The sequence below is a fragment of the Callospermophilus lateralis genome, chromosome X (genome assembly GCF_048772815.1).
Source record: "Callospermophilus lateralis isolate mCalLat2 chromosome X, mCalLat2.hap1, whole genome shotgun sequence".
Taxonomy (NCBI): Eukaryota; Metazoa; Chordata; class Mammalia; order Rodentia; family Sciuridae; genus Callospermophilus; species Callospermophilus lateralis.
Genome location: NC_135325.1, coordinates 57,916,442 through 57,943,864, shown reverse-complemented (window position 1 = coordinate 57,943,864; position 27,423 = coordinate 57,916,442). Strand labels below are relative to the sequence as shown.

The window sequence follows — 27,423 nt, the reverse complement described above, 5'->3', positions numbered from 1 at the left end:
CCTAGAAGCTAACTTAAACCAAACCAACTGATCCACACCCATGGCCTTATGCATTTGCATTTGGAAATCAGCACTAAATGTGTCAGACAATGGAGCCAAATGGAAATAGAAAGTGGGCCTAATAGGAGTCATGCTGAAAGCTATGAGAAATTGGGCAAAGCCCTTCTTTCTTCTCAGAGTACTCAATCCAAGGAAGAGAGCTGAACAAGTCTAAGATCAGGGATTCAACATTAATTAAAATAAAGTTAGAAATAAGGTAGGGGTCAAAGTCTGAGGTAAGACCTGTGAAAGAGTGGGAATGTTCATTGTAGGTCACACCTATTGTTGGGGGATTACCTGCAGCATACACCTTAATGGTAGGAGGTGAGTGGTATCATTTATATTCTTGGTACTTATTTATTTTTTTTAATATTTTAAAAATAGGAAACGAAAATTCAGGGGAAGCCTCAAGTCTGTTTTCTAATAGCCATACTCTGGCTTTATTGAAAATACACAACTGGGTTGGGACAGAGTAAGGTAAAAACACTAAAGAAGACCATGCAGAAGTTCAGAGTTAGTACAAGTTGTCCAGACTATCATCAGGACATTTGAGTCTTTCAACAAGAGTGAATTATATAGTTGAACATTTATTCCATCAGAGTTGATTCATGAAGCCAAGCTCAGGACTAAGGTAAAGGTTTAAATCTCTGCTGCTTGAGAGTAGGGCATGCATTGTACAATAATAATGTGCATGCACTTTGTGTGTGTGAACCAATTTACAACTTCACAAGCAACTCTCAAAAATATTCCTTAACTTCACACAAAGCAGCCTTGTGAGGTAAGCAAGCATGTATCATGCTGTTTTGCAGATAAGGTAACAGAAGCTCAGAAAAGGTAAAAATGATATATATCTTCAATAAGGATCAACATGTAAAATAAACTCACTCCTATCTCCCTCAATTTCTTACCTGTGGTCTTGAGCAGTATACTTGAGGAGCTCAGCCAACTGTAAGGGATACTTGCAGATCTTTTGCACTGGAGTCAAAAGGAAACCATCAATAGCAATGTCAATCATCTGCTGCAAGAGGCGACAGGCCTCAAAGAAGTGCTGGTAGCGACTATCCTTCATCAGCTTGGAGAGCTCCATGCAGGCGTCCAGATGGTTGTTGCAATATTCAGAGTATATCCAGAATCCATCTTGCTATTGCCAGAAAAAAAAATGAAAGAGAAAGGCTACTCAGGATTCCATAGCAAGTCTTGAAATAATAGAAAGGAAGACCATGTTCTTATGTAGGAATGTTAAAATAATGTCAATTATGCTTAAATTGATCCATAATTTAATCATAAATATTTGAAAAGAAATTATTTAACAATTAGAGAAACAAACTGTAAAACTCAATATAGAATAAGTAGAAAATAAGTACAGAAAAGAAAGGTAAAGAGAGGAGACCGATTCTAACAATAATAAAAGAGAGTTTGGCAAGTATATCTGATATTTGGTCATAAAAAGAGATCAGAGATTCTACTTTTGTCAATGACAAACTAAGGTGTTTCAATACACCCTGCCACTGAGAGCAGCTAGAAAAGCTGAAAATTATAATAAAATCTCTCTGAAGAAATCATTATCCAGAGCTTCAAATTACCTTCATAAAATATACCTTCAGAAACATATCTTGAAGTATTTAGGCCATGATGAGTGTAAGATGAGTGCTGAGGGAAAAATGTATGAGTATGTATACCTGTGTAAGTATTATATGCATATAGAGAAAAGAGAACAGTTGAGAGATAGGGAGAGCATACTCAAATGATGAAACAAAACAAAAAGGTGAAATGTTAACAATAGTGAACCTGGGAGTAAATAGTATACGGATATCCTTTGTATTGTTCTTATTTTTCAACATTTCTATAAAATTTAATTTATTTCAAAGCCTAAAAAATCCTTATGTTTTTCTCATATGTTGCTAAATACTAAATAAAAAATCACCTGATACATAAGAATATAAAACATGAACAAAACATGATAGAAAAGAGGCAATAGAAAATAGACAAAAAAATCAAGATGAAGTTATTACAAATGTACTTTTCAAAACAAAACAAAACAAAACAAAAAACAGTACATAAAAAGAATAATATGCTGGGGCTGGAGATGTGGCTCAAGTGGTAGCGCGCTCTCCTGGCACGCGTGCGGCCAGGGTTCGATCCTCAGCACCACATACAAACAAAGATGTTGTGTACACCGAGAACTAAAAAATAAATATTTTAACAACAACAACAAAAAAGAATAATATGCCATAAATACAAAGGATCTGTCTCCTCCAAAAAGTTAACATCATTCTCAAGGGTGAAATATTGAATGTTTTCCCCTAAGTTCAGAAACAAAGCTCCTAATTCAATCTATGTATGTATATTTCCTGCCTCGTTTTGCCACCTCTTCTCTCTTAGAAACTTTCCTCTCATCAGAGTCTCCCAATGATGGAAATTTCAAAACAAAAAGGTTCTTCTATCTTCCTTCAAAGCCAGCTTGAATAAAACCCATTTGCCTACCAAATTGACTCCAAATATTGGTGGAACAAAAAGCAGTGTAGCTTAGCCTTTTTCTCTGAGTGTCAATAATACCAACCAGTAACAACATCAGTAATGTGTCAGGATACAAAGCCAATGTACAAAAATCAACTGTTTTTCTATATGGCAAAAAACAATATAAAGTTGAACTTAAAAAATACCATTTATAATAATATCAAAAAGCATTAAATACTTAAAAATTAAATTTTCAGTGGAGAACATCAGCAAGATGTCACAGTAAGACATGTCAGATTTCAAAACTTTGGCAGCTATCTATTCATGAACAAAAATATTTCAGAAAGAGAGTAGGAGTCCACTTAAGAAGCCACAGAAATATAGTTGAAGAAAAAAAAAACCTAAGAATAACTACACAAAAAGGGTTGGAATAACAGTTTCATTTTTCCTGCCTCATTTACATCCCCCAAATTCTGCTCAGGTCAGAGAAAGCACTTCTTTGGCTCATATGCCCCCTTGTGGGGAAAAGGAGAGCAGCATATACAATCAGATTCCTCAGCTTTTTAGAACATTGCTCAAATGACCAACTTTAGTTTCACACCACCCAGATTTCTAGAGGACTGGGATGGCTGAGATGTCTGGAGACAGTAAAGAACAAGGAAGAAGAATGGGCATCAGTATCAGCCAGGCACTGGGAATCACTGTGACTCCCCAGTGACCTGTTTGGCAAAAGAATCCAGCATCTCTCTGCTGAGGACTTCAACAGCCCTCATGGCTATTGGATACCACCTACAACTTCCACTACTAAGTACTACTCAATATTCAATGTCACAGGCCACAGTAGTTTGTTCTGCAAAGGACCCTAGCAGTTATCAATGCTGAGAAAACTAACTACTAACTTAGCAGCAACAACAGACCCACTACAACCTGTCACTGAGGGTGCCGGAGGTTTTTTGTTTTTGTTTTTTTTGTTATTTCTTTTTTTTATGTGTGGCAGGGATTAAACTCAGGGGTGCTTAATCACTGTCACATCCCAGCCCTTTAGTTTTTATTTTTGAGGCAGGATCTTGCTATGTTACTGAGAACCTCACAAAGTTGCTGAGGCTGAACTCAAACTTGTGCTTCTCTTGTCTTAGCCTCCCGTATTGTTGGGCTGTGATCAATTTTGCCTTAACAATCTACAGTTACATAATTCATGCTCTCTCTCTCCCTGCTCCCTGAGGCTACTTGGTGTTACGAAATTGCTGTTACAATAGGTGCCCCAGTCCTACAGTCTTCATAAATTCCAGGTCCCTGACCCACAAGCTCTTTCTCTCCTCTGGGTCTGGAGTTACTTGAGCTTGCCCCTACCATATTCATTCTGGCCCAGATACCTAGCCTTCTCTAAGTGCCTAAGCCACCAGCCCTTTTCCCTATAGCCATCATAGCTACTGTCTCCTTGAGAGCTCTTGCTCGGTGACCCAACTACCATTCATGTGTCCACAACAGTTCCATAGTCCTCCACCACAGACTACATCCTCACTACCATGTACAACCAAGGCTGACTCATATAGTCAGATGCCAACCCTGGCCATAAGATAAGCAGGTAGCCTTGTACCTCAGAGACTGCCCTCATCACCATGCTTATACCCATAGCTGGTCCAAGCAATTCTGGACACACGGACAACTCCAGCTCAGATGTGTAGATGTCTATTTATAAACAGATGGTTTAAACCTTGTCATTACCCTGAAGAGGGCTCTGCAACTGAGAAAGATTCATGGCCCTTCAAGCTTGTGGCCACTGTTGGTACCACCCATTGCTAATGGCTCCAGACCTTGTCACCCTCTATAAGTCCATAGCTGGCCTCTGCCCAACATATATGTGCATAAACTGGCCTCTTCAATATAGGTGTACACATTTCTAGCTTTGGTATTCATCCAGTCTCTGAACATATAGGTATATGAAGTCTTCAACAATTTTCACAGTACTGTTGACCTTCTACACCTTTTGCAGTTGCTAACATACCAGATCTCAGCTGCCTAACCAACAAGACATCTTTCTTCCCAGATATGGAATCACTGCATACTCCTAGAAAAAGTACTTTAAGACACAACACTTGTTGCCACACTGTACAGTATGCATACCCCCATTATCAATAACAGAGGAAGGTCTTTCCTTATCTACACTAGTCTATAAAACCTAGAGGAGGTGAATATTTCTTAAAATTTGCAGTCACTTTCACAAAACTACAAAGATCTGGAAGAATCATGGAAATACAATACCACCAAAGAAACACAACTGACCACAAAGAATTAGAGATGTTAAGAAAGAAAAAAAAGAAGAAAAAATAAAAATAAGATAAAAGAATAAGTGAAATCAATACAGATCATTTGAAATCACCCATAGTAGAAAAATAAATGTGAAAGAAAGGAGAGGGGGAAGTGTAGAGGATCTAATGTGACATCAAGAAAGCAAACATTGGGCTGGGGTTGTGGCTCAGAGGTAGAGTGCTTGCCTAGCATGCGTAAGGCACTGGTTTGATCCTCAGCACCACATAAAGTAAAAATAAAGACATTGTATCCCCCTATAACTAAGAAATAAATATTTTTTAAAAAGAAAGGAAACATCTGTAAAATTCAGGCATCCCAAACGAAGAAGACACAGAAAGAGAAAGAAATGTTATTTAAATAAATAATGTGAAAACTTCCCAAACCTGGGGGAAAATATAAACATTTAGGTGCAGGAAGTTTGGAGATCTCTAGTCAAATTCAGCCTGAAGAAGAGTTCACCAAGACAAATTATAAATAAACTGTCAAAAATCAAAGGTAGAGAATTCTAAAAGCAGCAAAAGAAAAGCATATCACATAGAAGCAAGTCTTGAGGACTTGCTATCACCATATTTCTGGAAGATTCTTAAATGCATGGTCCTATGGTTTTTGGATGTCTCCTCCAAAATTCACATGGAAATTTAATTGCAATTGTAGCCTTTTTAAGAGGTGATTATGTCATGAGGGCTTTACCCTCAAGAACAGATTAATGCTGTAGAGTGACTTACTTAATAGGAGAAGTGAATTCCTGATTAGAGAATGATTTGGGCTCATTGCACGTGCTGCTCCAGAAGTTCTAAGCAACAATTATTGGAGGTGTCCTTGTGATATTAAGCCTATAGATTTGCAGAATTCAAGAGCCATAAGGATATAGTTTCCCTTACCTAGATTTAAAAGGATATTGTGCACTTCCTTGGGTCTCGGGCAGATACTTGTCACATGGGCAGTACCAAAGAAGAGAACTCCCACTAGGGCAATGACTCATGGAATCACGGATGTGGGGTTACCTCCCATTCCCAGAACTATAGAACTACCAGTGTACAATGTGAGACTTGGAGAAATGCAAGCATGAGACTTCTGAGTGAATTGAAGCATTGGGTAATCCCATAGAAGTGGAGCTCCCTGATTTTGGGGGGTACAACTTCCCAGTGTGTCCTGAAGGCAGCACAGGAAGTAGAATGCTATTCTTGAGTCTTAAGACTTAATATTGTTAGCTCTGTTCTTTTTTTATTATTCATTTGGGATGTTGTCTTTATCTTGTTTCCTATTTTGACTTTTTCAAGTGGGAATGTCTGTCTTATGCCTGGTCCACTATTTTGGAAGTAAATAAATTGCTTTGATTTTACTGGTTCACAGCTGGAATGAATTTGCCTCAGAATAAATTATGCCTTGATTTTCACTCATATCTGAATTAGATGATACTCTAGACTTTGGACTTTAGATTTGATGCTAGGATGTATTAAAATATTGAAACTATTGCCAAAGAAGAAAGTTTTGTACATGAGGATACAAGTTTTGGGAGGCAAAATGCTATGATTTGACTGTATAACCTAATCTCATGAAATTTGTCCCTGTAAGAGTATTAAGAGGTAAGGTTTTTAATAGTTGATTAGGTCATGACGGGGCTCCACCATAACTAACATCTCAATGCTATTATAGCAGGAGTTGGTTAGTTATTTTGGGAGTGGGCTCCTAATAAAAGGATGAGTTTAGTTCAGTTTTTCTTTTGTATATATTCACTTGTTCTTTCATCAAGTTATGATGATGCAGCAAGAAGGCCCTCACCTGAGGTCAATAGCATGCTTTTGGATTTCCTAGCCACCAGAAATGTAAGAAATAAATTAATTTTTAAATACATTATCCTGTCTGTAGTACTCTGCAATTGCAATATAAAATGGACTAAGATACACGAAAATTAAACAATGTGCTATTGAATAATGAATGGGTCAAAGAAGAAAAGGAAAATTTTAAAACATCTTGAGAAAAATGAAAATGGAAGCACAATATGGAGCAAAAGCAATTTTAAGGGCTGTAGTAGAGCTCAGGAGCAGAGCACTTGCCTAGTATATCTGAGCCCCCAGGTTCAGACCCCAGCATCACATGCGCAACACACACACACACACACACACACACACACACACACACTTCTAATATGTAAGTTTATAGCAACAAATTCCTATATTAAATAGAAAAAAGATGTAAAGGAAACAACCTAACATTACATATCAAGGTACTAGTAAATGAACAAACTAAAACCAATGTTAGTAACAAGAAGAAAATAATAAAGATCAGAGCAGATATAAACCAAAGAAAGAATAGAAAAACTCTAAACTTTAATTTTGGGGGAAAACCAGAAAGCCTTTAGCTAAACTAACTAAAAAAAAAAGAAAAGACAGAAATAAAATCAGAAATGAAAGTGGAAACATTACAAAAATGACTTAAAAATGAAAAGGATCAGAAGGGACCACTATCTGGCTATCCTAAAGGAAATGGATCAGGGGCTGGGGCTGCAGCTCAGTGGTAGAGTGCTGCCCCACACGTGTGAGGCACTTGGCTCGATCCTTGGCACCACATAAAAATAAATAAATAAAGATATTTTGTCCATCTACAACTAGAAAAATTTGAAAGAAAAAAGAAATGGATGAATTCCTAGGAATGCAGAATCTACCATGATTGTCTCAAGAAGAAACATAAAGCCTTAACTGAACACCAAGACAGGCATTGAATAGTAATTAAAAATTTCCCAGTGAAGAGGAGCCCAGGGCTGGGTATAGTGGTGTATGCCTGTAAATCCAGTGACTTGGGAGTCTGAGGCAGGAGGATTACAAGTTAGAGGCCAGCCTCAACAACTTAGTGAAACCCTGTCTCAAAATAAAAAGGACCGGGGATATAGTTTAGTGGTAAAGCACCCCTGGGTTCAATCCCCAGTACCAAAACAAAAGAGGTTCCCAGGACCAGATGGCTTCAAGGCAGAATTCTATAATTTATTCAATTAATTAACATTAATCCCTCTTATACTTTCCAAGAAAATTAGAAATAGAAAGAATATTTCCAAACTCATCTTGTAACTCTGGCATTACCCTGACACCAAACATAGAAAAAGAAACATAAGAATAGAACACAGGAAAGTATCACTAATGAATATGAATGAAAAAAAAAATCCCAACAGAATGCTAACAAACCAGATTTAATAACTTATCAAAAAGATTTTACATCATGTCTAAGTGGGATTTATATCTGGGATCAGTTTGGTTTAACATATTCAATCAATTCATATGATATATCACATTAATAGAAAGAATGATTTAAAAAATGATAATCTCAATAGGAGTTTAAAAAACTGAAAAGTTCAACATCATGTTGCTATAAAATCTCGCAACAAAAATTTCCTGGAACATTGTGTCTATTTCATGGAAATAGACACAATGGTAAAATTCATATGGAACCACAATAAGGCCCAAAAGCAAACTTGAGAAGAAAAAACAAAATTGGAGCATGGGAAGAATGGAGGAACTTTGGGCAAATGGGAGGGAGAGGACTGGGGTACATGGGGGCTAAGAAAGTTGGTGGGATGAGATAGACATCATTAACCTAGGTACATGTATCACTACACAAATGGTGCAACTCTACATTCTATACTACCAGAGAAATAAAAAGTTGTGCTCCATTTGTGTACAATGAACCAAAATGCATTCTGCTATCATGTATAACTAATTAGAATTTTTAAAAAAGAAAAACAAACTTGGAGACATCACATCCCTTGATTTCAAAGTATATTATAAAACTATACAAATCAAAACAGTATGACACTGGCATAAAACCAGATACCTAGACCAATGGAACATAATGGAAGGCCCAGAAACAAACTGAAGCAAACAGTAAACTAATTTTGACAATAGCATCAAAAAGACACAATGAAGAAAGGCTAGCGTCTTCAATAAATATTCAAGAAACTGTATATCCACATGCAAAAGAATGAAATTAGACCTTATCTAATACCATACACAAAAATCAACTCAAACTGTATATAAGAGAACTAAATACAAGGTCTAAAACCATAAAACTGCTAGAATATAGAGTAAAAGCTCCTTTATATTGTTAATTAATTTTTTGATATGATGAACAAAAGCACAAGTAACAGAAGCAAAAACAAACAAGTGGGACTATATCAAGCTAAAAATCTTCCATAAAACAAAAGAAACAATCAACAAAATGGATAGGTAGCCTACATATTAGCAAAAAATATTTGCAAATATATATCTGATGGGAGAGTTCAATATCCAAAATATATAAGTAACTCACATAACTCAATAGCAAAAACAAAAAACAAAATAAACCCTGATTAAATATTGGCAATGGAGGGCTAAGTTTGTGGCTCAATGGTAGAGCACTTGCTTAGCATGTGCAAGGCACTGAGTTTGATCCTCAGCACCACATTAAAAAAAATAAATAATTTAAAGATATTATGTCCAACTACAACAAAAAATATTTTAAAAATATTGGCAATGAATTTGAATCTCTTTTCTCAGAAGAAGGTAAAAAATAGTCAACAGAAGCTGGGTGTTGTGGTGAGATCTGTAATCCCAGCATATTGGGAGGCTGAAATAGGAGGATCAGAAGTACAAAGCCAGCCTCAGTAACTTAGTGAGCACCTAAGCAACTTAGTGAGACCCTGTCTCAAAATAAAATATAAAAAGGGCTAGGGATGTCACTTAGTGCTTAAACACCCCTGGGTTCAAGTTCCAGTACAGGTACATGAAAAGAATTCAACATCATCAGGAAAAGGCCAATCAAAACCACAATGAAATATCACGTCACATTTTTTAGAATGAATATTGCCAAAAAAGTGAAGAGATAATGTGTGCTTTCCAGGGTATAGAAAGAAAAATGAATAATTAGATTTCCATAAAATTAAAAGCCTATGGTTTTCAAAGACACTGTTGAAAAAATGAAAAGCTAAGTCTTGTACAGTGGTGCATGCCTATAATCTCAGTACTGGGGAGGCTGAGGCAGGAGAATTCAAGTTTGAAGCCAACTTAGGCAACTTAGATTGTGTCCCAAAATAAACGAAATAAATACAAAGGGTTGGAGATATGATTCAATGCTAAAAATTTTTCAGGGTTCAGTCCTCAGTACTGCAAATAAAATAAGAAAGAAAGAAAAAATGGAAGGCTATATCACAGACTTGGATAAAATCTTGCAAAAAACATATCTCTCAAAGGACTTATAAAAAGAATACATAAAGATCTCTCCAAACTAAGCAATGAGGAAACAACCTATTTAAAAATGGGCAAAAGACATAAACATACACTTAACTGAAAATTTTATACAGATGGCAAATAAACACATAAAAATGTTCAACATCATTATTCATTAGAAGATACAAATTAAAACCAGAGTGAGATATAACTATATATCTATTAAAATGGCTAAAAGAAACATTACTGATGATATCATGTGTTGATAACTATGTAGAGCAACTGAAACTCATATTAGTAGTAATATAAAAATTTTCCAAAACTGTCATTTGGAAAACTGTCATTATCTTATAAAAGTTAAGGAAACACCTACCATATGACCCAGCAATTCTAACCCTAGCCAATTACCTCCCAAAAATCAGCGATGTAGGTTCTCATAAAAATCTTGTACTGAAATAGTCATTTCAACTTTATTCAAAACAGCTCAAAACTGGGAACCCAGATGTCCATTAACATGTGAATAGTTATAAGACACAACTATTGACACATGCAACAACAGGCATATATAAGGCATATGTAATAAAGACATTATATTAAGTGAAAAATGCCATACACAAATATCCAACTATATGGTTTAATTTATATGACAGTCTACAAAGAAAAAATTATAATAAGAAAAAGCAGAACATTGTTTACCAGGGTCAGGGGTGGAAGCACAGATTGACTGCAAAGGGAAGATAAGAAAATGCTTTTATTTTCCAGTACTGGGGCTTGAACCCAGGAGAGCTCTAGCACTGAGCTACATGTCCGTCCCTTTAAATTTCTGATTTATTTATTTTGATTTTGAGACAGGATCTCACTAAGTTGTGCAGGCTGGCTTTGATCTTGTGGTCCTTCTGCCTCAGCCTCCCCAATAGCTGGGCATACAAGTATGTGCCACCATGTCTGGCAAAGATAACTTTTATGGATTAATAAAAATTCATGCCTATAATCTCAGAAATTCAGGAGGCTGAGGAAGGATGATGTTGAATGCCAGCCTTGGCAACCTACTGAAACCCTATCTAAAAATTTAAAAAAATAAGAAGAATAAAAAATAAAAAGGGCTGGGGAAGTGGTTCAGTAATAAATTGCCCCAGGATTCAATTCCCAGTATGTAAAAGAAATACTCTATGTCTTGATTATAATGGTAGTTACACAACTATATAAAATAGTTTAAATTCATTGAAATATTTACTGCAAACTGGCAAATCTTATTGTATGTTAATCATTCCTAAATATTGTTGGCAAAAATAATATCCTAGAACTAATAAAAATCTAACTTTAGAAGGTAAAATAACACATAAAAAGGGCTAACATACCATTATTATGAAGACAACAATATAAAAAAAACATTCTTTTAACGTGAAAATTGTTGAATTCAAATTCACAACATTAATAGATTTAAAGGTAAAAGCATACAATTATTTCTGTAGATCAGCATTTTTTTAATCCTTCAGGAGTCATTTGGCAATTTGACAGTACCTAGAGATTTTTTGGTTGTCACAACAGAGATGTCCAGGTGCTACTGGAATCTAGTGGGTAGAGTCCATAAATGCTGTTAAAATACCTTATGCACAGGGCAGCCCCAAATTGAGAACCACTGTTCTGTATTCTACTTTCTTCACTCTATAGGATGATTGTGGTATCTATATGTTGCTATAACGTAATTATATCTACTCTGTTTCTTGCTACACAATACTACAAAATCAACATCCTCATGTTTCTTATCCCTCATTCTAGGGATAAATTTGTAAGTTGCTTCTAACTGTATGCCACCATATACAACACTGCCATGCAATCAATGGCCTTGTACATGTTGGCTCTGGAGCTCTGTAAGAACTTCTCTGGGATATAATTTAGGAATAGAACCACTAGGTGAACATACTTTATATACAAATAGAGATATGAAAAATTGTGCTCTATATGTGTAATAAGAATTGTAATGCATTCCGCTGTCATGTATTTAAAAAACAAAATCAATAAAATTAAATTTTAAAAAAAGAAATAGAGCCACTAGGTCATAGACATGCTCAACTTTTATAAATACTACTCAGGTTCTTTCAGGAATGGCTAAACAAGTTTATATACCATGTAGAATAGAGTTATATATAAGACCTTAGGATACTATTCTTAGAGAGACCCAGTTGAAAGTTTTGCCCTGGACTAGCATCTTGGAACTTGGATTTCAAGAGGGTTCCCTGCTCTATGATAAACATAGTTTACTACCTGGACACAGTTATATACACCTATGATCCAAGCTGCTAGATATAGGAAAGCTGAGATAACTTAGTAAAACCCTGTCTCAAAATAAAAAATAAAATAAAATAGGCTGGGGTTGTAGCTCAGTGGAAGAGTTCCCTGATTTCAATCCCTAGTTAAAAAAAATCTCACTGTGCCTGTTCAAACATTGTGGTTTATGTTGAATAAGTGCTTTCGTTCTGAGAGTCTGAAATTTAGTATATGCTAGGCAGAGAGTGCCTGTATGACCAATAAATGAGAAAAAATTTGGATATGAAGTGTCTAATAAATTTCCCTGACAGACATTTCACATGTTGTCACAACTCATTACTAAGGGATTTAAGTGCATCTTACCTGACTCCACTGGGGGAGGACTCCTAGAATCTTGTGTATGGTTTCAGCTGGACTTAGTCCCCTGTATCTTTTCCTTTTGGTGATTTTTCTTTGAATCCATTCAGTATAATAAACATAGCATTGAATAAACTATATGCTAAGTCCTGTGAATCCCCCTGGCAAATCACTGAACATGAGTGTGATCTTAGGGACCACCTCAATGCACATCCCCATAAGCAAGGTAAGAAAGTTTCCAAAAGACTTATTTGTTTTTTTTTTTTTTGAGCAATGCATTGCTTTTATTATCATTATTGATTGTTTATAACATCCTTGAACTAAATTCACTCTACTTTTAAAATCCTCTCAGGAATGCCTCTCTGTTGTTAAGTACTAAGTGTTGGGCATTGTCCTATTCCCATTATATACCCTCTATTTTAAAGTGATGTTAAATGATTCAAGTTAATAAATATGGATATCTTTAATGGAAACTTTCAAGATGGTAGACATTGAATCTCCATAATTCTTCTTGAATAAAACTTAACATTTTGCCATATTTTATTTTAGACATTATGAATCCTCCTTTAAGAAATGAAAATACACTCCTACTGTTTAAAAGTCATCTCCATGAGGCTCATGTCTTGGTCATATATGTATTACCAGTATGTGTACCTTTGATTTTATAAATAGCAGTTGCTCAATAAAACCTTACTGAATTAATTCAAGAAGAAAACATCAAATGAATCAATATCTATAAAGCTTTGTTGTTGGTGGTGTTGGTGTTGGGGATTGAATCTAGGAGTTCTCTACTACTCCTCATCTGTTTTATTTTACAAAAGACTTATTTGTAATGGCACACTTTGTGTCATTTGAATTTTGCATCATATGTGTGCTTTTCTTCTTTAAAAGTAAATATTTTATAAAAATTGAAAGAAGGGCTGTCAAAACAACCAGATTATCTGTGAATGAGATCCAAACCATGTTAGAGAACCACAAAGGTTACATACAGAAACATCCCCATACTCTACAGGAGGCAAATAAAGCCCCAAGAGAACAGGGTACTTGAATAGAATTACCAAGACCATTATCATAGGCATAGATATCAAATCCTCAATGTCCTATTTCCTACTGTTCCTTCCTTTAGGCCCATAGCACCTTTTCTTGCACTTGTTGATTCTACTACTCTAGTGCTCTCACCTAAATGCCTTTCAGAGCCCTACTCTCTTGCTAACTCTGGCCCCCTTTATTTCCCAAATCCTGGATTTACCATGTAATGAATATGTTGAGTTCCTCCCAAAATACTGACTCTCATGGAAACTGAACCCAACAAGAAAACAAAATAGAAGCTAAAGAAAAATCCTACTTATAACTATCTTGAAGTACAAGGAAAGGAGAGTGGAATTGAAAAGAAAGAGAATCCTAGGCCAAACCATAGTACCTTCTTAAACCCTCATATCCTTTTTAAAGACCAGGAATCAAAAGCTGGGCTAGAGAGGAACTTGTCCCTCACTACAGGATAAAGCAGATGAGTAGAACCAGACATGCTCCTTCTATTGCTTCCTAATGGTATTTCAAAAACCTCCCCGGGGTCGAGATATAGCTCAGTTATTAGAAGCACTTAGAGTGCTTGCCTTGCATGTACAAGGCCCTGAGTTCAATCCCCAGCACCATAAACAAACCAACAAAACACTTCCCCAAAGGGATAAGATACTTACATGCTCTAGGAAGCAGGGTCCTATCTCACTGAGGTGGGGGTCATCATTGTTGTACTGTTTCTCCAGGTCTCTCACAAAGCCCATCTGAAACCTGTAGATGTCTTCAATGTTCCCAAAGATTACCTTTAGTTGTTCATCGCTGAACATGTCCCTTCTCTTCCGGCACTGCTTCAGGTAGCCCTGAAGACAAAGGAAAACTCCAAAATGAAGATGTCCACTACTCTCAGAAGGCTTCATTGCTTCCCAAACACTTGAGAGCGTCATTTCAGCTCCATGAAGTAGACAGAGAATAGTCATTTCCAATTTTCATATAAGGAAATTGAAGTTTAGAGAAGGAAGGATACTTCATTAGTAAGTGATTTCCGCAAAAGTCTTCAGAGCATAAAGACACCAGAGTGCAGGGTTTTCCCCACCATTCTTTATGATTGGGACCCCAACATCAAAGGGCCCCTTTCCAGAAGGTGTTTTTGCACAAACTTATCTTAGTAGCTATTGGTTTAGCTGGATCCATTCACATCTCTTAAGTTTTATTCCTTATAAGACAAACCCAAATGTCTTAATAATATTGAGAATAATCTGGCAATGGAGGGCAAGGAGGAAAATTTCCAATAAGGGAATGTTAATATACCAAACTAACCATTTTTAAGGTGAATATCTCAACTATCTAAGGTAGCTGGCCTGAAGAGATTATTTGGATGAGCTCAGCCCAAAAGCCCATGAGTGCCTGGGCATGGTATTTCTAAGAGGGTAAATGTTAGGGCACATTGATGAATAAACACATGAATTAATACAGATAATCATGACGAAAAGAGAAGGGATGAAAGGAATCTTGATTTGGTAAATGAACACCGAGGCAATATAATGAGATCTGGGGCACAGTATAAGTCAGGGAAATTAAAAAAACAAAACAAAACAAAAAAAAACACAGCTGAGGGGCTGGGGTTGTGGCTCAGCGATAGAGCACTTGCCTAACACATGTGAGGTGCTGGGTTTGATCCTCAGCACCACATAAATAAACAAATAAACAAACAAACACATAAATAAAGGTATTTTAAAAACACAGCTGAAATTGGGTCTTCCATTCTAAACCTACTTGTGTGGATTCTTTAACTGATGATCATGTCCTTATTAGAAATTATTAGTAAATAAAAATGTTCTAGGTGAGAATGAATTATGCTCAACTGCTTTCATCTAAAAACTAAAAGTAATTTTCTGAACACCTTCATTATGTACTGAGGCCCTAATGAATGGAGTGTATTTAGTTTCTGATTTACCATATTTACCCTGCCTCCATCCTTACTTTGTCTCCTTTAACACAGCTGCCAATGAGGTCATTTAAGAGTACTCCAGGACGATTCTCATCCCTGGTGTCAATTCCTTTACCCACCAGTTTCAAAATCTCATTTCTATTTCTCTTCTCATCCACCAAATTCATCCATTAATTTGTAAGTATACTTCAAGTTTTCAAATTAATAATCTGTGCCTGTTTTGACATCTATTTAACTGAAGTCTTCTACCTCATAGACTGGCATGCTCAAGATTTCCTGCATCCTTTCATATCCAGTGCTTGACCAGAAAGAAGAAGCTCTATAATTCCTATAATACTTTTCTGGCTCCACTCTCTTTACTAAACAATCTCCCAAAATTCTGCTTTCCTAGAAAGATTTCCTTGACTAACAGAGAATCAATAAACTGTAGCCCCTTCTTGCTTAATATGTAACTTCTAGGGCTTAATCTGTCTGGGTTGGTCTGTGTGTCTGCCTGTGTGTGTATGTATTTTGTGTCACCCTACCACCTTTGATAGTGTCTTAGCCACAATGGATTTTGGAGAGCAGTGGGCATAATGTAACAACATTAAGCTGAGGGACAGAAGCTTCCTCAACTCTGCTCCCATTTTTCTCCATAAGATAGGGCCAAGGATGAAAAACAAACTTTCAGTTTGAGCAAATTAAAATGCTAATACCCCTTTAAATTTTGGGTTTTTGATAAACACAAAATTTTGGCATATTTAGTAAATTTTTAGTATAAATTTCTCAGATTTAGCATATCACTTCTTGGTAAGCAGTTGGTAATCATAAGTGATTGCACTGAGTCCAGCCTAGACAGCTCCTTTGTTCCCTGGGAAGTCATTCATAAGGAAGGAACCAAACATCATAAAATCCCCAAAATGCAGCGAGAATGCTAGAATTCAATGTTGTATTTCATATAACAGAAATATAAAGGAAGAAAGTGATCTCTGGAAGAGAGGGTGGGAGAAAACATCAGTTCAGTTTCCTAAATTCTCCAAATATGCCATTCATTGACATTATTAGGGAAATTATTTTCTATTAGATTATGTTTGCTGGGATTAAAGATGCATATTAGGAAAAATATGACTGTCCACGGGATGGTGGGAACCTGGAGTGTTTTATCAATTGTTGTTCTTAATGCTAGATTGTAAATATGTTACATGTAGCTGGATGGAATATGACATAACTATTAAAATTATTATGAAGACTGTGTAGAAACATGAAAGAATGTTTATGGCATCATGTTAAAAAGTAGAACATAAATGTTAGATCCCTATGATTAGAACAGTTCAAATATATATGTACATGTACATATTTGAAAGTGTTGGAAGGATTATGCAAAAGCAAAATTTTGTTCTATTTTGTGGGTATGACTGATTTTGGTACTATTTTTAAACTTCCTGTAATGCTTTTTTTAAATTGTCTTCATGATTAAACGTGAGAAAAAAGTCTTTTCCAGAGAGTATAAGGAAAATACAGCTATAAGAAGGCTTCCTTGAATGCAATATTATCAATGAAGAGGGAAGGATTAAATGAATGCCTTATAAAAATTTCCTCCAGCACAAGGGTGTTTAAAACAAGTGACTTGCTGAAAGGTTTACAAACAATTTTTAGAAACTACATTTATCAAGGAATAAAGGATAGGATAAGAATATGTGAGTATTTGGAGCACCCCAAAAGGTTAACTTCAACCTCTATATCATCCAAATGTCTTGGCTTCTGGGAACAGTTCACTGGATTCTTACCTTTATTTTTTTATCCCCTTCCTTTGTTTGGCCTGATGACTATCAAAATTTCCACAGCAGTAATGAACAGAGATTTGGTTTAGGGACCTATCAGTATCTGTTGCTTCTCATTCACTCATTTTTGAAGGTATGTAAGTTTAAGATGAACTGGCCATGAAAAGTGACTGCCAAAAAACCCAAAACTTAATATCATTTTAAGTTATTGAAAAGAAAAAAATTAGATTGAGAGGCAAAAATGAGAAAGGTAACGGAAGGTAGTCACACCACTGCAGGACAGTTCCAATCTATTCTGTGGGACCCTTCTCTCCAGTCCCTTTTCAGAGAAGCATCAAGAAAACAGTGCACAGTCAGAAGGGAATAAGCAGGATCTAGAGGGACCTGAAAAGCAACACCATTAAAAATGGTGGAAGGAATCAAGTATATTTGTCTTTTAAATGACTCAGGGGTCCTCTGAAGACCTATGACAGGTGAGAGAGGGAAAAGAAGGGGTCCATAACTTTTACTTTCAGGCATGTTTCAAACACTCTCTCTGACCCCTGTCTCAATGGCAAGAGTAAATAGGTGCTATAGAATTAGGAATGAACTAATTCAAGAGTTGCTGTTTACTGAGCCTCACTTGTGTTCTGGGGGGGTAATATGGGCATATAATAGAAGGAAGACCACAGAGTAGTTAAGAATTATGTGGGTGTTATCAAATCAGTCACAATTGGCATGAATCAGCACAGGCATTGCTATGGTAACAGCCAAGGAATGTTGCTCATCCATTTCACTTTGTTCTTAAACCCACAAGGGCTAATGTAGAATTCTAAATCCAGTGTGTTGATCCAGAAATAGTGCTTTGACATGGAATATAAACCATACCTAAGATTTGCAGGGAAGATTCCAAAGACTGCTGAGAAGTAAGATGGATCAAAGAGCCTCCGGATCACCCATGATATGAGAAAATCTTTATGGAAGTCTATACCTTAGTGTCTTCAAGTTGAAGATATCAAAAATTATTTCATTGGCTCCTTTCAGGTCTCATTTTCTTGGTTTTGTGGGGTTTTGTTTGTTTCTTTCTTTTTTTGGTTTTGATTTTGTTTTATTTGGCCTGGAAGTCTGAAGACTGATGTGAGATCAACGAACCAACAAATATCCTCTTGAGTATGAATTTAAGAAAATAGAGTGATAATAACCATAGTTATCTTATTCACAGCTGTTTCCTTAGAGTTTAACATAATACCTGGCATATAATTGTGCTCTGTAAGTATTTGTTGAATAAATGCAAAATGACTAACTCTTCCCATGCTAATGATGGCAAAACATAACTTAAAAGGAGGATATTCAAATTGATGGCTTTCTTTTTTCCTCCTTTTTGGGATAGGAACTTTTTCTTTAAATGAAATAAAACCATTTTTTTAAAAAAAGGAGGTAACAGGAAGAATTTTTTTTTTTTTTTGGTACTGGGGATTGAGCCCCATAGGCACCTATTCATATCCCCAGTCTTTTTTATCCTTTATTTTGAGACAGGGTCTCACTAAGTTGCTTAGGACCACACTAAATTGCTGAGGCTATCCTCGAAAGCTTAATCCTCCTGCCTCAGTCTCCCTTACTGGGATTATAGGTGATACCACCATGCCTAGCAAGGAAGAAGATATCTTCAACAGGGAAAAATGACAAAACATAACATCTGGCATATTCAAGGTACTCCTGTAAATCAGCAAGAAAGATATGAGATATTATAGGAATATGGGAAAAAGATAGGAACAGTGCTTAGAATGTCCAGGGGGGTTTATATAGGGTAGGGCTTAATGTAGGCAAAAAACCCTGAGCTGGTCACTTTAGGCTAACTGGCAGCCTCACCTTTTTACCAAAGTATGCTATCGAAATATTACATTCTACACAATGTGTGATCTTTTTCTATATATGCCAAAATATAGGAACAATTGGGAAATACTGGGATAGTCAAATTAACAAGAAAATCCAAATAGCTAATAAATTTGAAATCTCGGGTTCGAACATATCAAGCGGAAATGAAACTATAGCATGATAAAATTGATTAGACTTAAGGAAGAATTACTTCATAGTGAAGGATATGAGATATTAATATAGGTATTCTGGAAAGTTGCTCTAGGCTTCTTTTCCATGTTTAGAGGTTGGATTTTCTGTGTAGGTGCTGAATATTCCTAGGGAGCAGGCCTGGTTCCCAAGATCCCGAAAATGTGAGATACTGGAAACCTTCTAGGACTCTCTATGTCCACAGGGCAGAAAATCTACTGCCTTAGATGCAGACTGTTGATGGGTAGACACACAAACAACATGAAAAAGCAAGGGAACAAATCACTCCAAGCAAACCAAGACACTCCAATAACAGAACCCACTGATACCACAGTGGAAGAAATATAAGACAAGGAGTTTATAATGTACATAAACTGATCTGCGAAGTAAAAGACAGTATAAGGAGTAAAATCAGAGAGAAAATACAGGAAGTGAAAGGTCACTTCAATAAAGAGATAGATTCTGGGGCTGGGGCTGTAGCTCAGTGGTAGAGCACTGCCTTGCACATGTGAGACATTGGGCTCAATCCTCAGCACTACATAAAATAAATAAATAAATAAATATATTGTGACCATCTACAACTAAAAAAAATATTTTAAAAAACCCCAGAAATCCTCGAAATGAAATGTCTCAGGAAAGCCGAACTAGCTCCTGTGCATGCATTTTAAGACAGAATTTATTTCACAGATACAGAATGACTTGAAAGAGCTCATCTTCCCCCAAAGAGTCAGACAAGACAGCTGACAGCTTTATAAGGCATCTTTAGTCCTGGTTTCCCTGTGCCTCAGTTTCCCTGATTGTTAAATGAGTTCTGAGATTACAAGAGACAATATAATCAATCATTAGTCACGGTGATTTAGAGTTAAATTGAAGGTCTCATATACTACTGTCTGGATTTAGAAATAAGAATATGGTCTTAGAGCAGAACTTGGCTCATTCAAAATGACCTTTTATTGACTTTACTGAATAACTTTCATTAAAAATCATTTATTTCCAACTTACTCATTTATAAAATGAAATTTTGTACCTTAAATGTTTATAAAGCAATTTCTGCTACCAGCAGTGTGTATATAATATAGATAGATAGATATACATACATATATAGAGAGAGGAAAGATTCTCTAATAGTGTCTTTTTTCTATACTGAATATAGTGTCTCTCATTTTCCCTCCAACAAATACAAGAGTGAGAATTATTTAAGCTCTTATTGACCCACAGAAAAAGAAAATCATGTCATATTGAGTAAAATGTGCCTCCATGGGTACCAAGAAGAAAGTAGAAAATTCAGAAGAATCCTGTAATACTACAACTTTCTCTAGTGATGGCATATCTACATCTTACAGAATCACAAAAAGTAAGAGCCAATAATCACTTAAACAGCAACTCCAACCTACTCATTTTAGAGATGAGTACAAGGTCCAGGGTGAAAAAGACTCTCCTGAGCCTTCCTAACCAATCAGTGACCCAAATGGAACCTTAAATGGGTGTCAAAAATTCTCAGTCTGGTATTCTTTTTGATAGATCATTTGTTCCTCACAGAATTCAGTTTAGAGGTGACACAATCCAGGGCAAAAATACTGTCTCTGGCTCAACTAGGCGCAGCTTTCTCCAACTGTCTTTGACATCTGTAGCTACATTAAGGGACAAAGGGAAAGTTTTCAAGAGATCAACAAAAGCTCCTAATTAGGTTGGCTATATTGGGCAAATCCTCAAAGCAAGGTTATAGCACTCCATATGGGAAGATGAATACTTCCATTATGTGTTCTGTAAGAAGCGGCCTAGATATTTGGGAGTTGGAAACAGATGATCCTCTAAGACTAAAAGACTCCCACGGGGCCATTACCTGGAAACTCTTAAGAAAATATTCTGCTTCCTAGACACTCAATCTGTTGATTCCAAAAATAGGAATAACAACTTTTGCTCTGTTTGAAAAATAAATGGCATATAATGTAAATATATTTTGACATGGTAGTATATATATGTGAAAAATTATATTTAATTCTTGTTTTAAGCAATACTTATGAAGCATCTACTATGCTCCAGGCATTGATTAGGGGCAATGCATCATAAATCATGAGATGAAAACCCCTGCACCTCAACAGAATTTACATAATGGTGGGAGATGGACAATAAGCAAAATATATAAGTAAAATATATATCAGCCATAGTATAATTGAGAAAAATTAAAAAGGAAAGGGAGAAAGGCAATACAAGTTTATAGATATAATTGTCAGGCAAGTTTCTACAAAAATGTATTACTTGAGTAAAACCTTGAAGAAGACAGGGAAGGCAGCCATGTAGATATCTGGAGGAGGAATATTCAAGGCAGAGGACAATACAGTGCAAAGACTCTGAGTGAGAGAGGAGGAAACTGAAGATCTGAAAAGTTAATGGGTCATCTTTAAGAACACAGGGATAATTAATAACTAAGGATGTAAAAGCCAGCACTCCCTGTCCCCGGAGTCCTTGTTCTTTCTCCCTTACCATACTGCCTCATGAAAAGGGGGAAGATAGCCTTTAATCTTCCAAAAAGGGGTAAGAAAATGTTGAGGTAAAGAAAGTTAAAGCCCATAGGTAAAGAAAGTTAAGACCCACAGTCCTTGGCCTTGGTCTTCTCAGAAGAGCCCTGTCCAATATGGTTGCCATCAGTAGTATGTGATTAAATTTAAGTAAATTACATTTAAATAAAATTGAAAATTATATTTCTCTGTCACACTAGCCACATCTAAAATGTTCAATTGTCAAAAATGGTTGGCTAATAGATAATATACTGGAGAGGGAATGCAGAATACTTTACCCAGTATGTAGCACTGATCTAGAAAAACAAGAATGATGAAAAATGTTGTAGTACTACTGACCTCAAAATGGTCCCAAGGTTGGGAGATAGAAAGTAGGATTTGATCTCTCTTCTAGAAGGAGACAAAAAGACCTAAAGAAGAATTTTCCCTGCATCAAGTGGAAAGCTATCATTGTGTGTGTTTAGTTCTTTTTCAAAAACATATTACTACAGAGTTGAGACTACAGCTCAGTGGTGAAGTGATTGCCTGGTATGGGATATGTCCTGGATCTGATGCCCAGCACATAATTTTTTTTCCATTTCTCATAACTGTTTAGTAAAATGCCCTTTGACAATGTCAGCTTGCCTCTACTGAGCTCAAAAGAATATGAGCAGAAAAGCTCTCACCTTAGGAGAGGAAGATACAGAAGGGATGGGGTTAGGTAATGTATCAAAGTGACATACTGAAGGAACTGAAGTTTGTCCTTCTAGCCTTCATCTTTTATGGATTACTTTCCCCAAATTCTTTTCTGCTCAAACCAATAAATGTTCTCCAAGTGAGGGAGGAGGACCAGTAGCATCAGCCTCACCCTTTATACTTAGAGATGCTTAAGCCTTAATCCAACCATAAAATTGACAACTTAGGTTCCAAGAGTGAGGATGCTAGGATCTGCATGCTTAACAATCTCTCCTGGGGACTCTGGTGCACATTCTAGAATTCCAATTACTAGCTTGGAGGAACATGTGTTTTGATTTAATGAGTAAGGATAGGCCCTACATGAGAGCAGAAGCTGGATCCAAAACAAAGAGGGTAAGGGTAGTGTTATGGTTTGGATGCACATGTGTGAAATAATATAAAAATGTTCAGAGAAGAAATGATTGTGTTGTGAATGTCTTTTTTTGGTGGTGGTGGGGGGCAGTTACCGGGGATTGAACTCAGGGGCACTCAACCACTGAGCCACATCCCCAGCCCTATTTTGTATTTTATTTAGAGAGAGAGTCTCACTAAGTTGTAAACCTCGCTTTTGCTGAGGCTGGCTTTGAACTCGTGATCCTCCAGTCTCTGCCTCTGGAGCCACTAGGATTACAGGTGTGCAATACTGAACCCAGCTTTGTTTTGAGAGTCTTAACCCAATCAGTGAGTTAATCCCCTGTTAGGGAGTAAATGAGTGGTAACTGAAATGGTAGGGCGTGGCTTGTGTGGCTTTAGGAGATATATATATTATTATATAATTATATATATATATAAATTTTTTGTATCTAGTAAGTGGAGACCTCTCTTTGCTTCCTGATCACTATGATGTGAGCTGCTGCCCTCTTCCACACTCTTCCATCATGATGTCCTGCCTCACCTAGAACCCTGAGGAATGGAGAAGGCCTTCTATGGACTAAGATCTTTGAAACCATGAGCCTTTAAATAAACTTTTCCTTCTCTATAATTGTCTTGGTCTGATCCTTTAGTCACAATAGAAAAAAACAGCTGACTAAAACAGGTAGAGATTCAAGCTAAGGAAGGAGACAGACATGGGGGAAAATGTAAAAGGGAACAAAGAGAGAGAAGGGGAGGGGAAGGAGAGAAAGTGAATATGGATGCATGAATAATAATGAGAAAAGGAGAGAAACCAAAATCAAGAATCTTAAGGGAGCAGTTTCACAGGTTGTTTTTACCCCACTGAAAAGCTGTTGATCCCACTAAATAGAATCTGGCAGGCCAATTCATTTGCCCTTTCTAACATCTTGGGACCATCACAGGCAGGCCCATGAGGATTGTCAGTTCTTTATGAAAGAGCCCTCCATCCCACCTTGTGGGCCCCCACATGTAACACCATGACTACCTCACAAATATCCTTGAGGTGCTTGATGTAGTGACGCTCAGTACTCATGATCTCATTGATGACATTGGCCCGCATCTGGTCCCGGTTCTGTAGGGGCCGGCCCAGACAGAGGCAGTCTGAGTTGGGGTCCAGGTGGCCATTCTGCACATCACTGGGCCCTTCCTCCACCCCATCCTCCTGGTTCACCCAGAGCTGTAGAAGCAAGCAGAAAAATAATAATTTATTAACCTCTCTTCTTTGAAGACTTTCAGTCAAGTAGAAAAAGGACAAATTAAAACTTTTAGGAATTCAGAGAGCCTTCAATCAAAGGTCCCTGGCAAAGAGAATGTCAGACCTGGCCCTGAGCATGATTCAAATCCTCTCTAGGTCTCTGGTGACCTATCTGTGAAATGGAAGATATGGGCATGAATAAATGATCTCTGAGTAGCTTCTTGGCCAAGAAGGACTCAGAAGAGTGGGAAATGGTGGCAAGAAGAACTTGTTTATGCTGAAGCACATTTAGATAACCCAGCAGGATCAAATAAAAGAAAAAAATTAAACTATACATCTTAAGTGCCACAGCTGGATTATTGTCAAAACACAGCATTTAAGTGCCTATGAGTGTGACCATCAAAGTTAGATGCTGAAGTGGGTGTCTCACAAAGAGGACTTTTGGTATGACTTCCATCACAGGGTGTACAAATAATAATAAAATTTTAACTGTAAAATTCCTGGGACATGCAAATATTTCTAACCCTTCAAGATCATGATGGGGATGGCATAATATTTCCCAGGGACCTTGATAATAACAGTCACTGATTAAGCACTTAATATACAACAGGAACTATGCTAAGAACTTTCAGTAAACTTATATTCAGTCTTGCTAAGTAGTACCATTGTTACTCCCATTTCACAGAAGAGGAAACTGTGGCTAAAAGAAATTAAGGCATGAGTTTGAAGTCACACAGGAAGCAGAAAAGCTGGGATAAAAGCCAGACAATTTGATTCTACAGCCTACCCACTTAACCACTATTCCAGCAAATTTGTGCCTCTAACTCTTAAGGGGGGCATGAAGAAAGATGGAAAGGGTTTGGGCCAATGTGGGGTGAGAATTATTAGAATTAACAAACTGACCTTAAAATTCAAGAGATCCAGAATAAAACAATTTTGAAAAAGAATAAAGTTGGAGAGTTCATCCTTCTAGCTTTCAAAACTTACTACATATCTACAATAACTGAGGAATGTGGTGCTGGCATAAGAATAGACATAAATATCAATGTAATAGAATTAAGACTCCAGAAATAAACCCCACATTTTTTTATTTGTTCTTTTTAGTTATACATGACAGTAGAAACTGTTTTGATATATCATACATACACGGAGTATAATTTCTATTCTGTACATGATGTGGAGTTACACTGGTCATGTATTCATATATGTCCAATTCATTCTACTGTCTTTCCTATTCCCATACTTTTTCCCTTCCCCTAACTCTGCCCTGTCCAACCTGGTGAACCTTCCCTTCTCCTTCCCCCCAACAGATTGTGATAGACCGCACATTTTTACTGGATTGATTTTTGTCAAAATGGCCAAGATGATTAAAAAAGGAAAGTAGAGTATTTTCAACAAGTGCTACTGAAAAAAAAATGGGTATCCCACATGCAAAAAAAATAAATTTGAACCCCTACCTCATACTATGTACAAAATTCGCTAAATCTGTTGAAAGGCCTGAATCTAAAGTTAACAAAGAAAATTGAGGAAAATCTTTAGGACTTCAGATTTAGGTAATAGTTTCTTAGATATGACACTATTAAAGCATAAGCAATCAAGTGAAAATAAATTGAACTTCATTAATTTTTTCATCAATGTGCTACAAATGATACCATTAAGAAAGAAGAAAAGCAGCTGTGTGCAGTGGTGAAAACCAATCCTAGTGACTGGGGAAGCTGAGAGAAGAGGATCTCAAGTTTGAGGCCAGCATCAGCAATTTAATGAGACCCTCAACAACTTAGTAAAACTCTATCTCAAAATTAAAAATTAAAAAAAAATAAAAAAGGGCTAGGTATGTAGGTCATTAGTAAAACACTCCTGGGATCAATCCCCAGTTAAACTCCTCCCAAAAAACTAAGAAAGTAAAAAGACAACTCATATAATGGAAGAAATTATTTATATATGTCTGATGAGTTCCATATATTCTACATACTAGATCCTTATCAGATATGATACGCAAATATTTTCCCACTATGTGGGTTGTCTTTAATCCACTTTAAAAACATCAAAGCATTTCAGTAGATATTTCACCAATGAAGATATACAAATGGCCAATAAATACATAAAAAGACAATATCATTAGCCATCAGAAAAAGGCAAATCAAAATCACCTCACACTAGGATGACTATAATAATGATTAAACAAAAAGGCCAATAATGTGTTGAGGAGGATACAGAAAAGCTGGAATCCTCATGCACTGTTGGTAGGCATAAAATATGGTATAGTAACTGCAAAAACATTTTGGCAGTTCCTTGATGAGTTAAACATATAGTTACCATATGATCTAGCAATTACACTCCTAGTGTATATACTCAAGAGAACTAAAAACACAGGCTCACACAGAAAGTTGTACTTGAATATTCACGGCGTTATTCATAAAAAGTGTAAATAGCCCAAATGTTTATGAATTGATAAATGGGTAAAACAAATGTGGTTTCTCTATATGAAAGAACATTATTCGCAATATGAAGGAATGAAAAACTAACATGTTATAATGTGGATAAACCTCTGAAACATTATGCTAAGGAAAAAGAAGCTAGACAAAAAAGGCCATAGTAATATATGATTCCATTTATAGGGAATGTCCAGAATACACAAATACATAAAGACAGAAAGCATATTAGTAGTTTCCAGGGGCTTAGTTGAGGGGGAATAGGGAAATTTCATACAAAGGGCACAAAGTTCAAGTTAGTTGAGAATATTGGAGCTGGGCATGAGGTTACATGCCTGTAATCCCAGCAGCTCGGGGGGCTGAAAGAAGAATGATTTTGAGTTCAAAGACAGCCTCAGCAACTTAGTGAGGACCTAAGTAACTCAGCAAGACTCTGTCACTAAATAAAATATAAAAAAAGGTCTTGGAAGTGGCTCATTGGTTAAGCACTCCTGAGTTCAATCCCTGGCACCAAAAATAATAATATTAGATACCTTTTATAAAGTATGTTGACTATAATTAATACTAATATTTAGTGGAAATTACTGAGGGTAGATTTGAAATGTTCTCACAAAAAATGATGAATAATTCTGTGAAGGAATGCACGGTAGTGAAACAATTAAGTGTGTGTGTGTGTGTGTGTGTGTGTGTGTGTGTGTGTGTGTGTGTGACATTGTATCCCATTACTTCTGGTTCTTCTTTAGCATAGTATGGTATCTTTAGGTTAAAACAATATG

General features: G+C 36.4%; 1 protein-coding gene across 7 annotated transcripts in view; it reads right to left on the bottom strand.

The window, feature by feature from the left end:
• Arhgef9 (Cdc42 guanine nucleotide exchange factor 9) overlaps window positions 1-27,423 on the bottom strand; it is a 349,964-nt gene that overhangs the window by 50,420 nt on the left and 272,121 nt on the right. For all 7 annotated transcript variants that reach the window (XM_077107717.1, XM_077107718.1, XM_077107722.1 and 4 more), the window contains 3 exons: window positions 24,006-24,197; window positions 14,324-14,503; window positions 948-1,180 (listed from right to left, as the gene is read on the bottom strand). In XM_077107717.1, coding sequence (XP_076963832.1) covers window positions 948-1,180; window positions 14,324-14,503; window positions 24,006-24,197 — 605 coding nt within the window. The remainder of the gene's footprint in view (window positions 1-947; window positions 1,181-14,323; window positions 14,504-24,005; window positions 24,198-27,423) is intronic.